The 14,233-nt window shown below is 28.1% G+C and overlaps 1 protein-coding gene across 1 annotated transcript; it reads right to left on the bottom strand.

Annotated features, from left to right (window-relative positions):
* Positions 1-12,661: 12,661 nt before the first annotated feature.
* On the bottom strand, positions 12,662-13,973 carry LOC107456228 (chromatin target of PRMT1 protein). Its single transcript, XM_016074051.3, has one exon. It carries the CDS (start codon positions 13,811-13,813, stop codon positions 13,115-13,117), a length of 699 nt encoding a protein of 232 aa, XP_015929537.1. The 5' UTR covers positions 13,814-13,973; the 3' UTR covers positions 12,662-13,114.
* Between the last annotated feature and the right edge of the window lie 260 nt (positions 13,974-14,233).

Below are 14,233 nucleotides of genomic sequence, written 5' to 3'. Positions count from 1 at the left end.
TTTATGCAAGCTCTCAGTTTCAAAGTATTTTAATGTTATTTGTATAATAATATTCCTGTGGTAACCTATTTTATGACTTTCTGTAAATTGGTTTTATAAAATTTTTACAACTTGCAAATTTTAATTGTGCTTTCAAAATTTTTAGAGGCCTTTCAATTTAGGGAATAGTTTGATAGTTGAGTGTTAGGAATTTTAAACAATGTTAAAATGACAAGAACTTGCATTAAAGTTAGAATGATCTGCAATGAGTATGTACAGTCTACGTTCTTAAGTACTACCCCTTATTACTGCAACTCTTTCTTTATAGCGTCCAAATACATTAAATTCTATTTGCTATTTTATTCTAACTATGCAATTTTAAGACCCATTAGAATGACTGAACTAAACTATTCATTCCAATATACGAAACTTTTAACAGGAAAATAAAATTTCTATAGAAAATCACTCTAAATACAGGTGTTGAACATTTTTACTGTTTCAAAATAAACCTTTTAATGCATTGACATTGAATTAATCGATTACGAAACCCTGGAAGAAACTATTTGAACCTTCTTTTTTTTTATGTTAAAGAACCTCCTCTTTTTATCTTAGGAATAATCTCTAGTCGAAAAGATGATGAAATATTGATTAATTTTGAGTGTTGAATGCATTCTTGTGTTGAAATCAGAACCTTCTGTGTGCATTTGTATTCTTTATAAATTTCTTTTAAATAGATTCAATAAATTTACCAATCTCATATTTCTTTTGAAAAAGTATTGTAATAGGTTGTTTATTTTGGATTTAAAACATGCAGTATTCATAGTCTTTTAAATTTTATTTTTACTTAGACTTTTCAGTACTTGGTGTATGTTATTTAGTAAGAACAGAAACTCATGACTAGCCTAACGTCTAAGACTTAGAACAAAAATTAAAAATTTTATAGAAAATGGATAGAATAATAATTTTTAATTAAAATAAATATAGTATTTATGAGGTTAGAGTAAATATTTGCTATAGTTTTGTGTACTCACAATGTAGCAAAATGAAATTATATGTCCAATTGTGTTTGGACCACAGGTATTATTTTTACCAAGCGTTGACTGTATAATTATGATTATAATAGTGACTTTACACATTTTTACTTTAAATTTTAATACTTTTTAAGAATTTAATGAATAAAAAATTAAAGTGATGATTAGGTTCAAAAAATTGTCAAAGCACCATAATAATGAAAATCTACTCACATTTGTTAATCCTAATTAAAGGTATTATAAATTCAAAGTTATGTTTAAATTTCAATTTTATTAATTTATTTACATGAGGACAATAATTTATTTAAATGAGGACAATTGTGAATATTAGAGCTGGGACAGAAGTTTAGGAAATTAAATTGATGTAGGTCATAATTTACTGAATTGTGAATTAGATTTTAAATTGAATACAACTTCAGTGTTTAACCTGGCAACATTAACTTCTTACAACAACAGTATTGAAACATTTAGAGGATTGGAAAATATAAACAGGCACACTTAGAAATGGAAAATAAAAAAAAAGTTCACTTTTCTACTATGGCCAGATAAAACAAAAGGTACTACTATTTAAATTGTTACTGTCATAGCCAAATACTTAAAAAAAATTAAGTAACATTGTTAAATAAATATATATAAAAAGGAAGAAACGAAAATTTTAAAACAGTTGTTTTGACTATGCAAGTAGAATAAATTATATAAATGTGTATATGTGTAGAATTTAAATGAAAAATCATACACTATTATTACTACTTTTTATTAACTAGTAAAATTACAAATTTTCATTTTTTTACTTTTAGAAAAAAGTATGTATTTGTTTACTAATAATTATTTCTTTATTAATTTCCATAGAAAATGGAAGATTTGTTTACAAAAGTGCATCATGAGTTTATTAGCACCCAATAACATGTGATGTTCTGGGCAGAATTTAAAAGGGAAAAAAATGGTATACATACTCTGCAGAATATGCTATTTCAATTTCATAATAAAAATAATTTGGTACCATAAAGTCACCAAAAAAGAAAAATTTTGTGCATCATGTGTGTAATAAATGAATACATATTTGCATTGAATTCTCAGATATGTATTATTTATGAGTACAGAAACAAGATTATCAACAAGAAATATAATTTATTAACTATGAATATGTAGTTTAATATGATTGCCATTCTTAATATTACATATAAAGGGCAAAATTTCTTTTTTAGATAACTTTTAGTTTAAAAAAATTTAAGTAACACATTTTGCTAAAAAAAAAATTTTGAACTTTTGTTCAGTACATGACATATTAATAGGTTCCTTTTTTCATGTGCACCTTGTATGATATATTCTCAAAATATATTTATATTTCTTTTTACAAAAATACATTGTTAATGTAGAGTAGTTTTAGTTTTATTTTCAAGCAGTTAAAATTTAATTCATTTTGTGTATATTTCAGGTGCATAAAATCAGTATTTCTTAAATAAATGCCTTATTTCTAATGTTACAATGTATGCATGGAGCTGTGTTTATTCTTAGCTCTTTAGAATGATCTGCTTTTTAAGTATTTTATTACAGGGTTGCTGCAAAACACTGTTAAGATCTAACACATTAAATTTTAAAAGGCTATCGTGGTCAATTATTTCTCTGATTGGCCGATTTGCAGGAACTTGTTGTAGATGCTATTTGAGTATGGTGGCACAAAACACTTTACAAATTTTTTTTCCTATTGTTTCAACTTTGCAGTTTTGAAAGAAAAAAATCCAAACTTTTATCATGTTTGTCATTTACGGATTAATCCCTCAAATGCAAAATTTCAGTTTCTTTCAGTGCAAAAACGGTAACCATTATTTTCTAAGCTCTTGACAGTATACACTACAGCTCATTAAAAGTACACAATTTAACTCTCACATAAATGAAATGTTTTATTCAAGTATAATGATATATAGGTGCATACAAAGCAGAATTTTGTCTTAAATCTTCCCTTAGGTAAAATAATTGCCTTTAGAAATTCTAACTGCTCCACATACTTGAGGCATTTTATTGGTTAGTTAGTGCTGAATTTCAGATACAGTATTATTCCGAACAGCAAACAACTTCCCACAAATTATTTTGGCTTGTATTATTTATATATCTAGTTCACTTATCCAAATGGTTCACCTGACAACATGTGTGATTTAAATAATAGTATGCAGTGATCCAAGCATAGATTTAAATACTTCGTTTTTTAGACAACAAGCTAGAAAGACTTTTACATTCTTCTTTACAAACAATGTTTGTTGTAGAAGTGAATAATAGCAGTTTCTAGGACAACAGCTATGTGGTAGATAGGTACTTTATTTACATTGCACTAGAGCTGCACGATGAGCTATTGGGGATGATCTGGGTAACATCCCTGAGGAGCCAGACGATCTGCACGCGAAGTCAAGCGCTTAACGGTAAAAGAGTTTAACGAGGACCAATACCAAGCGCCCTCAGTCCCTACGCAGGCTGATCAAAGTGGTCACCCACTCGCTTACTGACCGCAGCCAGTGATGCTTCACTTCAGTGTTCTACTGGGAACACTGTCTTTACGATCAATCCACAGATTATTGCTTTAACGTACCATGTTTTTTTCTTGCTTTTGATTAAAAAAATTTCAAAAGAACAGTAAGCATACTGAATAACTTGGCAGTAATGACGTTCTAATTTTTTTTTTCGGTAAAGTGAAAATTTGTATGCTTTACTATTATATGAAAATTCCTGAATTGAAAACTTTTTCCAGTTCGTAATTTTCAATGCAATTTTTTTTTTTTATATCTGAAAGTATTATTCAGAGTATAATTTTTTCTTGTGTCTTATTAATTTTTACGTCCTTGCTATTTTTTATTAGAGTTTTTCCTGAACTTCCATACCTCTTAAAATAGAACTTGTATGTTTATAGCCCAATATTCATAATTATTACTGTCCAATAATTGTTATAATTTTATAAATAAATACCCTGTAAAAAATGGGAACAGGTTTGATTAAATTTTTTACCTGCAGGACTCCCACAATAAAAAAAAAACTGTTTCATCACCATTCATTTTGAATAATCTCTTTAATCTTCAGTACAATAATTCTAAATTAGAGAAGATCTTTGATGCATTAACTTGTTTTATTTAAAATCTAATGGTTCAATAAAAAAAAAGGTATTACCATATTATTTAAATTAGTTTGAATTATATTTTGAAAATAACAGTATTTAGTAGCCGCCCTGTATAATCACGTTATTCTCTCAGTCAGTGCTTCTGCTGTGATATACATATATTTTGCATACTCCATCAAAGTTCTTGCAAGATGCCACAAGAATTTCACAGCTGGGTTAATGCCATCCCAGTTGGATTGTTTTTAATCTAGAATCTATATATGTATTTGCACAGTTTTTAATATCCCTTAGTTCTTCCATTCATGTGTTATTGAAAGATCTTTCATTGAAAAAAAAATATATAAAGTTATTAGAAATTATATACATAAATATATATAATAGTGTATTAAAAAAGTTATTTGCTGTTTTCAAATTGAGTGAAAAATATTATAAGAGCTTTTACAGTAGTTGAAGCTGTTTATTTTTAAACTGTGCACTTTTGTGATTGAAGTAGTATTTTTTATCAAAACAAATAATAATGGGAAAAAATAATTTGAATTTAATTTTCCATGTTATGAAATTTGTTTGAAGTTTTTTTAAACTAATGATATACCAGAGCTTATTTAGGTGAAATTTTTTTCTTTCTTTCTTTGATTTATGTTGAATATAATTGGCTAAATAAAACTATAATTTTGCTACAGCACTTGTTATATTCCATGTAGCATATACTTGCTCATAAGATATGGAATTTATGCACTTCAAATTGTAGTTATTATTTTATTCTGTAACCAGATTGAAGCTAATGCTTGTATTTTTTGATTCCCATATTAAACATTGTTTGCTTGCTCATCTTTTGAATTTGTATCATCCACTTTCAAAACACAATTATTTTTCTCAACAAATTTAAGTTTTCTTTTTTTTTTTTTTTNTTCAAATTTAAGTTTTTTTTTTTTTTTTTTTTTTTTAATCCTTATAAAATGTGTAAAATGTACTTGTGATAATTTTGCAACATTGCATTATAGGTAATTAGCTTTAAGTCACCTGACACCTTAAATGACGATCTTAGTTCTTACAAACTTGCAGAAAAGCAATTAGCTGACGAAGAAAAATTTTGAACTTTTTCTACTCAAAAGTGGTCTTGAACGAAGATATTCATTCCGTTTTCTGTGCTCGCAGTGGTTCTATTGCCAAGAATAAAATCAATTCTTTGTGATCCAAACAAATTGAAAAATAGCAGTTTTATCACTTAGGTGTAAAATTCTGCTGGTTCAATCCTGAAAATTAAACATATTTTGAAGAAAAAAGCATAACTAGTGTTGTGGTTGTAAAAAATACATATAAATACTATTTCAAACAACGGTGTGTTTTTAACCACTTGGAGAAAGTAGCAAGACACTAGGCTAGTTATAAATTTAATACATTGACAATAGAAATGACTCTACAATTATTTAAACTGCTCACAACATAGCATTTTTACTGTTTGTGTATTAATTTGTGGCCAAAAGAGAGGCTTTTTAAGGCTACTTGTCGAATGCTGCCAAATGCACTTTAAATATTTTTCCTTTCTGAAAACACCTTAAGATTATTGCACCCAAAGGTACCTTTAACCATAGATATTTCCTAAAATTAAATTAAATTGGTAAACTAAAAAGGTCTTATTTTATTGAGAAGTTTAAATGTTTTAAAAAATGTCACTTAAAACTTTCGTCCACTAAGCTCTTCCGTTATGAAGCAGGCCATATAACAAAGGAAGATTTAAGTTAATTTTCCTGGATTTAATTTTATTACACAACTTTTTTTTATTTATCCTACCTGCAATTTTTTATTAATATAGAAAAAGGTTTTGAAATAATTTTCACTCTTACTTTTCAGTTTGATGCTAATTCACCTTAAAATACTCATAAATTTTTATTCACTAAGGCACTTTAGGGTTATAAAATTTTTAACCAGTAATGATTTCTAAAAACTATATATATCCAAACAATGAGGCTATTTTACAATTATTTAATATTTCAGATGTTTTTATAAAAATGAAAGAATCGAAAAAATAGTTTTAAAAAATTAAATATTAATGTATATTGAATTTCTGAAAAGGATGAAGGAAATTGCATTAGTATTACCCATTAAATTAGTATTGCAATTGAAAATAAATCATCCAACAATAAAAATATAACAATTTTTCATTTCAACAAAAACCACAAATTTGCTTATTTTATTCAATTTCAGCTTATGTATACAATAAAAACAAATTCACACTAGATGTCGCTCACCTACAAATTTGATTGTCCGACATAAAAAATAATTTTAAAACTATCATTTTTAAAAATTTTATACTTCACATTAATTAGGTATACTAAAAGTAATTAGCAGTCTTTCTTCGGTGTATAGATAATAATTACTGAAGAATTTTATTTTTTAAATAGGGCTTCGCTCAAAAGAAGGTCGATCATATAGGGTTCCATAGTCGAAAAAAACATTTTGAAGATTATGAACGGATAGAACGTTTTGATCTTTATTTCACGTCTGAAAATTTTTTACATTATTAAGTTAAGACTAGCTGTTTTCATGTACATTCTGAGTTAAATTTGTAAAAATGATAATTTTAAACATTAAAATTAAATTGTTGATATATTAATAACTAGTTTTGCCCACACAGAAGTAGTACTTTGATTTCAATTTTGACTATTTTCAAGAGATGTCCGGATATTGTAAATGCTCTCTGCATACTGAATTTTATTAATTTAAAATCTGCCCGGCAGCCATTAAATTATACAAACCATCACATGTATGAATTAGGAGTATTTTAGCATAGTAGACAGCAAACGTATTAATATTTCCACCTTTGCCATGAGATAAGATAGAAAAGTAATCCCAAATGCTGCACCAGAACCATTTATGTTAAATATTTCTACAACCATTTTAGAAAGAATTGAAAATAAATCTAAATAATTACTTCATAACTAAGTTTTTATTTTTAAAAAAATACAAAATTATTCTAAATAAATACTTAATGCATAACTAACTAGTCAACACTATTTAAATTATTAATTTGACAATCTAACGAAATTGGCAGTTTTTTATTAAACCATCTTTTAATCCCTTAGGGATGGAATATCAAAAATTCATTCCTTAGTGGGTGCCTATGTCATAAAAGGGAAGCATTGTCCAAATATCATGTTTTTTAATTTCAAGAGTTAAATATCTGTGCTGATAGATAATTTATAAAATTACTTGTCAAAAGTTCAATTTTCTAAAAAATGGAGTAATTATATTTAACGTTTTTAAACTACTGACTCACAATTTATTTTAAGAGAAATGTAAAAATTAAGTTTATGAGGTTATTTTATAACATTTTTTTAAAATTAAAAGCAAATTTTACTCCAGATATGACTTGCCAATATTTTTAATTTTAAAAATAAAAGGTATTTCAATCTAAAATATCTGAATCCTTAACCAAGCTAAAAGTAAATAATTTTCGGATTATGATAATTATAAAATTTTTGCTGCCCATGAAGAAACTTTCTTTGTTTTCCTTAAAATCAAATTATGTATAAGTATTCCATTATTAAATGAAAAGAACTTACTTTAATTTCATGCAGTTTGACTTCTCGATTTATAGCTTAATAAGTTTATCAGTTTTCAAAGTATATATATTTGAATAAAAACCTACGAGTTAAAAGTCATGAACTAATTTTAACTTGCTAAATACATCAGTTTGATGTATGATCCAATGGACACATAAAATACATTCCAAGCATTACACATCTACATAATTATTAATTGTTTTAATACAAACATTTGTTAACTCCCAAAGGAATTAACTAATTTCAAACCTTCTTACAATCAATGTGTTATTTCGTTTAGACTCAAAAATAGAAATTCTAAGTGTCACGATTTTTAAAAAAAAATGTTTTAAAGAAATATAAAACACGAATAAAAATTTTTGATAGTGAAGTAGATATTAATTTCATACAAAATCAAAGTAAATGCAAACAAAAAAAAATTTATTTTTATTATTCGTTTTAAGATTATTTTTCAGTATTTCCACTTGTTTTTCCTAACGTCAATATTTTAAATACAATATCATTATAACACATGTTTGTCGAATTTTAAGATATTACATTTAGACTTGATCTATTTATGCCGATTCTATAATAAATCTTCAACATATATAGATTTTTGTCAACCCTTCCCATGTAGCATTTTCGAATTCAATATTTCTATGACAACAGTGATTCTGTTTAACTTTGGAAACTGCAGGTTTTAGGACCAAGGATTTTTATATTTCTGGGTTCTTTCTTTACAAAAAGCTAGTCCCTATTTAATATATATACTTCCTACCTTTTTCAGTTTTCAGGGTGCATAGCCAAATTTATCAACAAAACGTAAACACCTTTTGTCACTTCAAAATTACAACTGGATAAATTTGAATTTAAAAAACTTATTGGGTGAAAGTTTTAGATTTAAATAAAAATTATTTATAAATGTATCGAAACAAAAACATTTACAGAATTAATATTATTAAACACGTTGAACTGATAAAGATCTTAAGAATTCATATTACAATAGAATACATATTACAAAAATCTTTCCCAATAAATCCAGTACAGTGTATATGCGAGTAATTAATTCCTTATGTAAAATGATTGGCTCTTTCATATATGTACGACGGTATATACATTTAACAGAACATTGTGAAAACCAAGCTTTTTATATATTTATGGTGACAGTGTAACAAAAAAAAAATATCTTTTCTACGTAAAAAGCCCTTTCAGAGCTTTTAAAAAAAATAAGCACTTTTTAAAAATGCTACGCACCCTGTCCATCCTTCAATCAATATGCACATTCGAAATTCTTCCATTGGTAGAAAGGAAAATTATTTCAAAACAAGATGAGTTTTAGACAATTATGGCTTTTTAATTAGGACAGATCAAACACCTGCAACAAGTTAAAGTGCCAAAAGCTACAATGTAATTTGATACGATAGAAAAAGAGATCAATAAGAAAATGATTTTTGTTCATATTTATTAAAAGTTTGATTATAATTTTGCATACATATATCTGTTGGTACGCTATTTTATTTCCGTGTGTCAAAGGACATACATACATCTGCTGGTACGCTATTTTTATTTCCGTGTTAGGGAACTACGTTTCTCAAAGGACATACATACATCTGCTGGTACACTATTTTGTTTTCGTGTTAGGGAATTACGTGTCTCAAAGGACGCATCATGACTTATTCTTAGAGTTCCCTCAATAATTTTTAGCAAATTTTATGCATTATAACCCTTATTTTAGTAAAACCTTGACACACTCTATTCAAAGGGGGGGGGGGAAGCATCGAACTATACACATTAATAGACAAATAAGTGAAAATTATTTACTAACTACTATTATAAACATTTATGCTTTTTTACATAAAAAATTGTCTAATGTGTCAAAAAAAAATATTCAATGGAAAGTAAAACAGAAATAATTTTTATCCCCCAGAATGTTGAGTTCAGGCTTCTTAAGCATTGAGGGAGCTTGGACCACTCAGTCTCTCCCTATTGTGACGATCATGTATGCATTGCAATATGACAATGCTGTTTGACAAAAACAAAATGCTTCCACGAGTCTTCGTGAAAACTAATCTGAAGAAATCGGAAACTCATAGTTAAGAGATATCTTTGTGTGAACTTTTTCTTTTTAAAAAAAAAAAGAAAGAAAGAAACATTCCACAGAATTGCTGAACTCCTTTTATACACCCCTAGGAATTATAAAAACATTGAATTTTCAACATAATTTCAATATGAGTTTAATCAAAGTTAGAAAGAGTGATCACATTGCATTTAGAAAAATAGTATTGAGAAAGGACAGACTTATTTAAAATTAGTTGGGATAATAATATTGTTTGGAGTCAATTTAAATATTAATTAGTGATATTTAAAGGCGATATATGTATACAGCTGAGCCTTGATGGTCTTAAGTACCAAGGTTATTTTCCTACACCTCTTCGTGGAATTAAACTCAGTGATCTTACAAAGCTAGCTGTATCAATTGATTGTGAGCTAGACAGAACATAGTTTCCCTCAATGTTCTACACCTAGTTGATTTGCTGGGACCTGGTGGATAATCATAGATTATAATAGTTTGGTTAATTTCTTTGTGATAAAGTCTTAGCAATCAATTCGATTGCACTTTCTCTGATAGTGTCTTAAGAAACTTAGTTGTTACCCACAGCAGTTTCAGAATTGAAATAGTCCAAGCATTTTGATGAGCTTGACAAGAAGGCTGTGTGATTGCTACTACCACTGCTTACAGATCACATGGTGGTGAGGAAAAGATTATAGTCTCGGTACATGCACCAAGTTTGCATGACAACCAAGCAGTTGCACCTGAGAAACTTTTAAAATTTAAGTGTTAATGTTTGTTATTTTAAAGTTTGAATCTAATGCAAAACTTGATTCTTATTTTAAAATTTTAGAAGTCATAAAAGTTTGAATAAACTTTAATGAAAAATGTTCTGAACAGAACATTTTTCAAATTCCACTAAAATTTTTAAATTGGAAATAATTAAAACAACTTCATTGGAGTCATCATTTGAAAAAATTTCCTAGTTAGAAGAGCTTGAGATAATTTAAAACAGATTAACATTTTAATTAATTTATCTAACAAACTATTTTTAAAATTGTACATTTTGTAACCATTTTAAATGTTTTAATAGTTCACTGCATTCCTGAATAAATGCTTCCAATTAATGTATTATCAAAAACAACTGCGAAGTTTATATGCATTATGTTTAAAATTGAGAATAATAGCACATTGACACATTTTGTTAGTTCTAATAAAATTTAATGTCAATCCAATACAAGATTAACAGTTTAATAACAAAATTTTATGACACTTAAACACTCAAATATTTTAATCAATTATTGGTATTTTTCCCCCTTCAGATTTTAATTCTAAAGAAAAAACAAATATCTTACAAGAGAGTATTATAAAAAAAAATTCAGGTCAAGTTATTTGGCTTTTACAAATTATGAATGTTTAAATTTTAAAACAAGTAAATTACAAATAAACTAAATTTGCAAAAAAAAATTCAAACATCCACTGCGAAACTGATATAAAATTAATAGTTAAGAGAATTATGTCATACATTGTTTAATTATTTTTCAAATCAAAATATGTAAAATCAAACGATTCCTAACTACTTTATACAAAGTTAAAGAACCTGATATGTAATATAAATAAAGCTAAACAATAATCCATACTTAGAATATGACAAGATAACTATGCATGATACATGAACTAATTAATGTGACATTAAGTTGAAATATAAGTCATGAAATACAATAAAATATAATTTTAACTTCAGTAGAGCGCCGATTATCCGAACCATGTTCGAATTCGTTTTTTTTTTTTTAAGTTTAGAATACTTTTTAACTTATCGACAATTTTTCTAAAATTAGAAGAATAAATAATATCCACAACATCTGAAGACCATATTTAATTTACAACCTTTTTTAGCAGTTTTCATATAGTAGCCAATACATACATGTATTGTTATACAGTTAAACCTACATATCCCTTTAGCCCTCTTCAACTGAAAATTATCTTCTAAAAATGTGAACTTTGATTTGACAGTCTACAATGGTTGAAATGACAAAGGAACTTATGAAAAGATGTGTGCTGAAGTTCTACAATCGGGGGATGAGTACTTGTCATTTATGGTTAATGATTACAGTGCTTGGAATCTTAAATCTTGGAATAAAATTCTTAACAAAAAAATAAAAGAAACTGAAGTTTCCGAATCAGTAGATCTTCCCGATGAAAAGATGGCAGGATATACAGCAGAAGAAATCATAGACTGGTGTCCAGACACTGAACATGACCCAGGATTTCTAATTTTAAATGATGATGAAATTTTGAATAAAAATCGGAACTCCACAGACGAAGAAGTAGGTGATCAAATTCAAGATAGTGGACTTTTTTATATAGAAGCATGCAATTCATTAGATATTGCAATGAATTGGCTAAAACGTCAAAATGATGTTGATCCAGTTCAGTTGATTTATTTAAGAATAAGGGATATGGCTGCTCAAAAAAGATCATCTTTTTTGAAACAATAGTCATTGCTTTATTTCTGTTGCAATGAAAAATAAAGAAAAATGTGGTAAAATCAGTAATTGATAAAAACAAAATTATAAAAAGCTGAAATATGATAAAAATAATTCAAAATGAAAAAAAAAAGTTCAAAAATAATAAATAAAAAATATTTATATATGGTAAAAAGAAAAATTTTAAACACGCCAGAGCTATTTTAGACAGTACTGCCAGTCCTAAGCCTAGAAAAAGTGCGAAGGGAATTTAGTGCATAAATAATAATCATTTAAACTAGATTTTAAACAACTTTCCAATTATCCGAACTACATTCGGTCCCGAGCTGTTCGGATAATCGGCGCTCTACTGTATTTCAAAATTTTCTATTTTAAGGCTTCAAAATTTTCTTTTAATAGTATTCACAGTTATTTGCTCCCTAAACCACATATTTAAGATAAGAAGTAAAAAAAATTAATTTAAGTACACATTACCAAACAAAAACTTTTATTCTGTTCAAATTGATGCTTATGACAATAGTTACATTTTCTAAACTAGAAACATAACTTAAATAAAAACCATTAAAGTATTATAGCTGTATCTTAAACAAAAAATTTTTTGAATGTTTACAAACAAAATATAAACAAGCTAATCTTTATACAATATTTTTAGAAACATTGAAATAATTACAGGTGCTAAAGATGCCCTCAAAATGTATAGAATAGACAAGGTAAATGTGTTGTAACAATTGGGGTACCTCAGTATGCTGTCACTTTAAAAGTCATAGATGAAATGATGAAGGATTTGACAATGAAGTTAAAGAATTACAATATTTTCACAAAAAAAAACTGAGTGATATAACAAATGACATAAGTTGAATGCACCACACACAATGATGTACCTTCACTAGTCCAACAAAGATGAAAGTTAATTATAAAACTATTCAACCTTGAGACATATATACCCCTAGTTGGGCATCAAGACTGCTTTTTGTTTCAGCCATGTATTCATCAAGCTGATTGTCCAATTCCTGCTTAGTAGGTAAGCCTGCACTAGTGTTCCTATTCCATCTACCTCCAAAACTACCTCTTCCACGGCCTCGTCCGCGACCACGGGGATTTCTTTGATTGCTGTTTCTATTGATTTGATTCCGAACTCCATTATTGCGATTTCCACCTCGAAAACTGCCTCTTCTGTTACGGGCTCTTCCACGTTGATTCCCATTGGCATTAAATCCTTGCCTTGCAACTCCTAACCTAGCTTTAATAAGAGGCGAAGTACCAGGTCTGAATGCACCACGTCCTCCTCGTCCACCTAACCTACCTCTTAAAGGTGTGCCAGCGAAGATGCGCTTAGCACTAAGATTTAATCGAGATTTGATATTGGAGTAGGGCTGTTTGAGACCAAGCCTTTGTTGTAAACTTCGTTTCTTTAGACGAAGAGCAGCAATTACCGTTGGTCTGTTAGCCATCTGTTGTGCTAACCTCAAATTTGCTGAACTGGCTTGCCTCTGCATTTGAATTTTCTGTCGATAGGAATTAGCCACAGTCTGGGCTTCAGCGCGATAGGCAGTAAACCTTTCATTCAATGACATTTTCGTTGTGTTTTTTAAAACAATTTTATTAACTAATGAAGCCGCCATTATGAAAAAGAAGTCAAATTTCAGCTAAATAAACATAAATTCCGTACCTGTTTCAATTTTTCATGTTTTCACTTAACTTATGGCTACTAAAGATGGTGTTGCCATACGACCATAATAGTTAGGAAATTAATTTCGCAGCGTGAAAAAGTGCGCACTGTCTTGAATGCCCGCCTATTTTATAACCCTAGACTTTGGCGATCAGCTGAAATTGGTGATTGCCAAACTAATTCTATCGCCAAGAGCTTGGATGCCCGATTTTTTTTGAGCGTGGTGAAAATGGCGAATGCGTTTTATAGCTCTCCATCTCCATAATGTAAGCAATTGTTAAGAATATCTTTTCATGAACTAATAAGATAGGTAAATTCCTATCCTTTAAAATCTCGTTCACCAGCCCAGTGTATCTTTATGTCTTACGTTGAA

Source organism: Parasteatoda tepidariorum, chromosome 6 (genome assembly GCF_043381705.1).
Source record: "Parasteatoda tepidariorum isolate YZ-2023 chromosome 6, CAS_Ptep_4.0, whole genome shotgun sequence".
Lineage (NCBI taxonomy): Eukaryota > Metazoa > Arthropoda > Arachnida > Araneae > Theridiidae > Parasteatoda > Parasteatoda tepidariorum.
The sequence above is the reverse complement of the archived record's forward strand: the minus strand, read 5'-3'. Positions and strand labels throughout refer to the sequence as shown.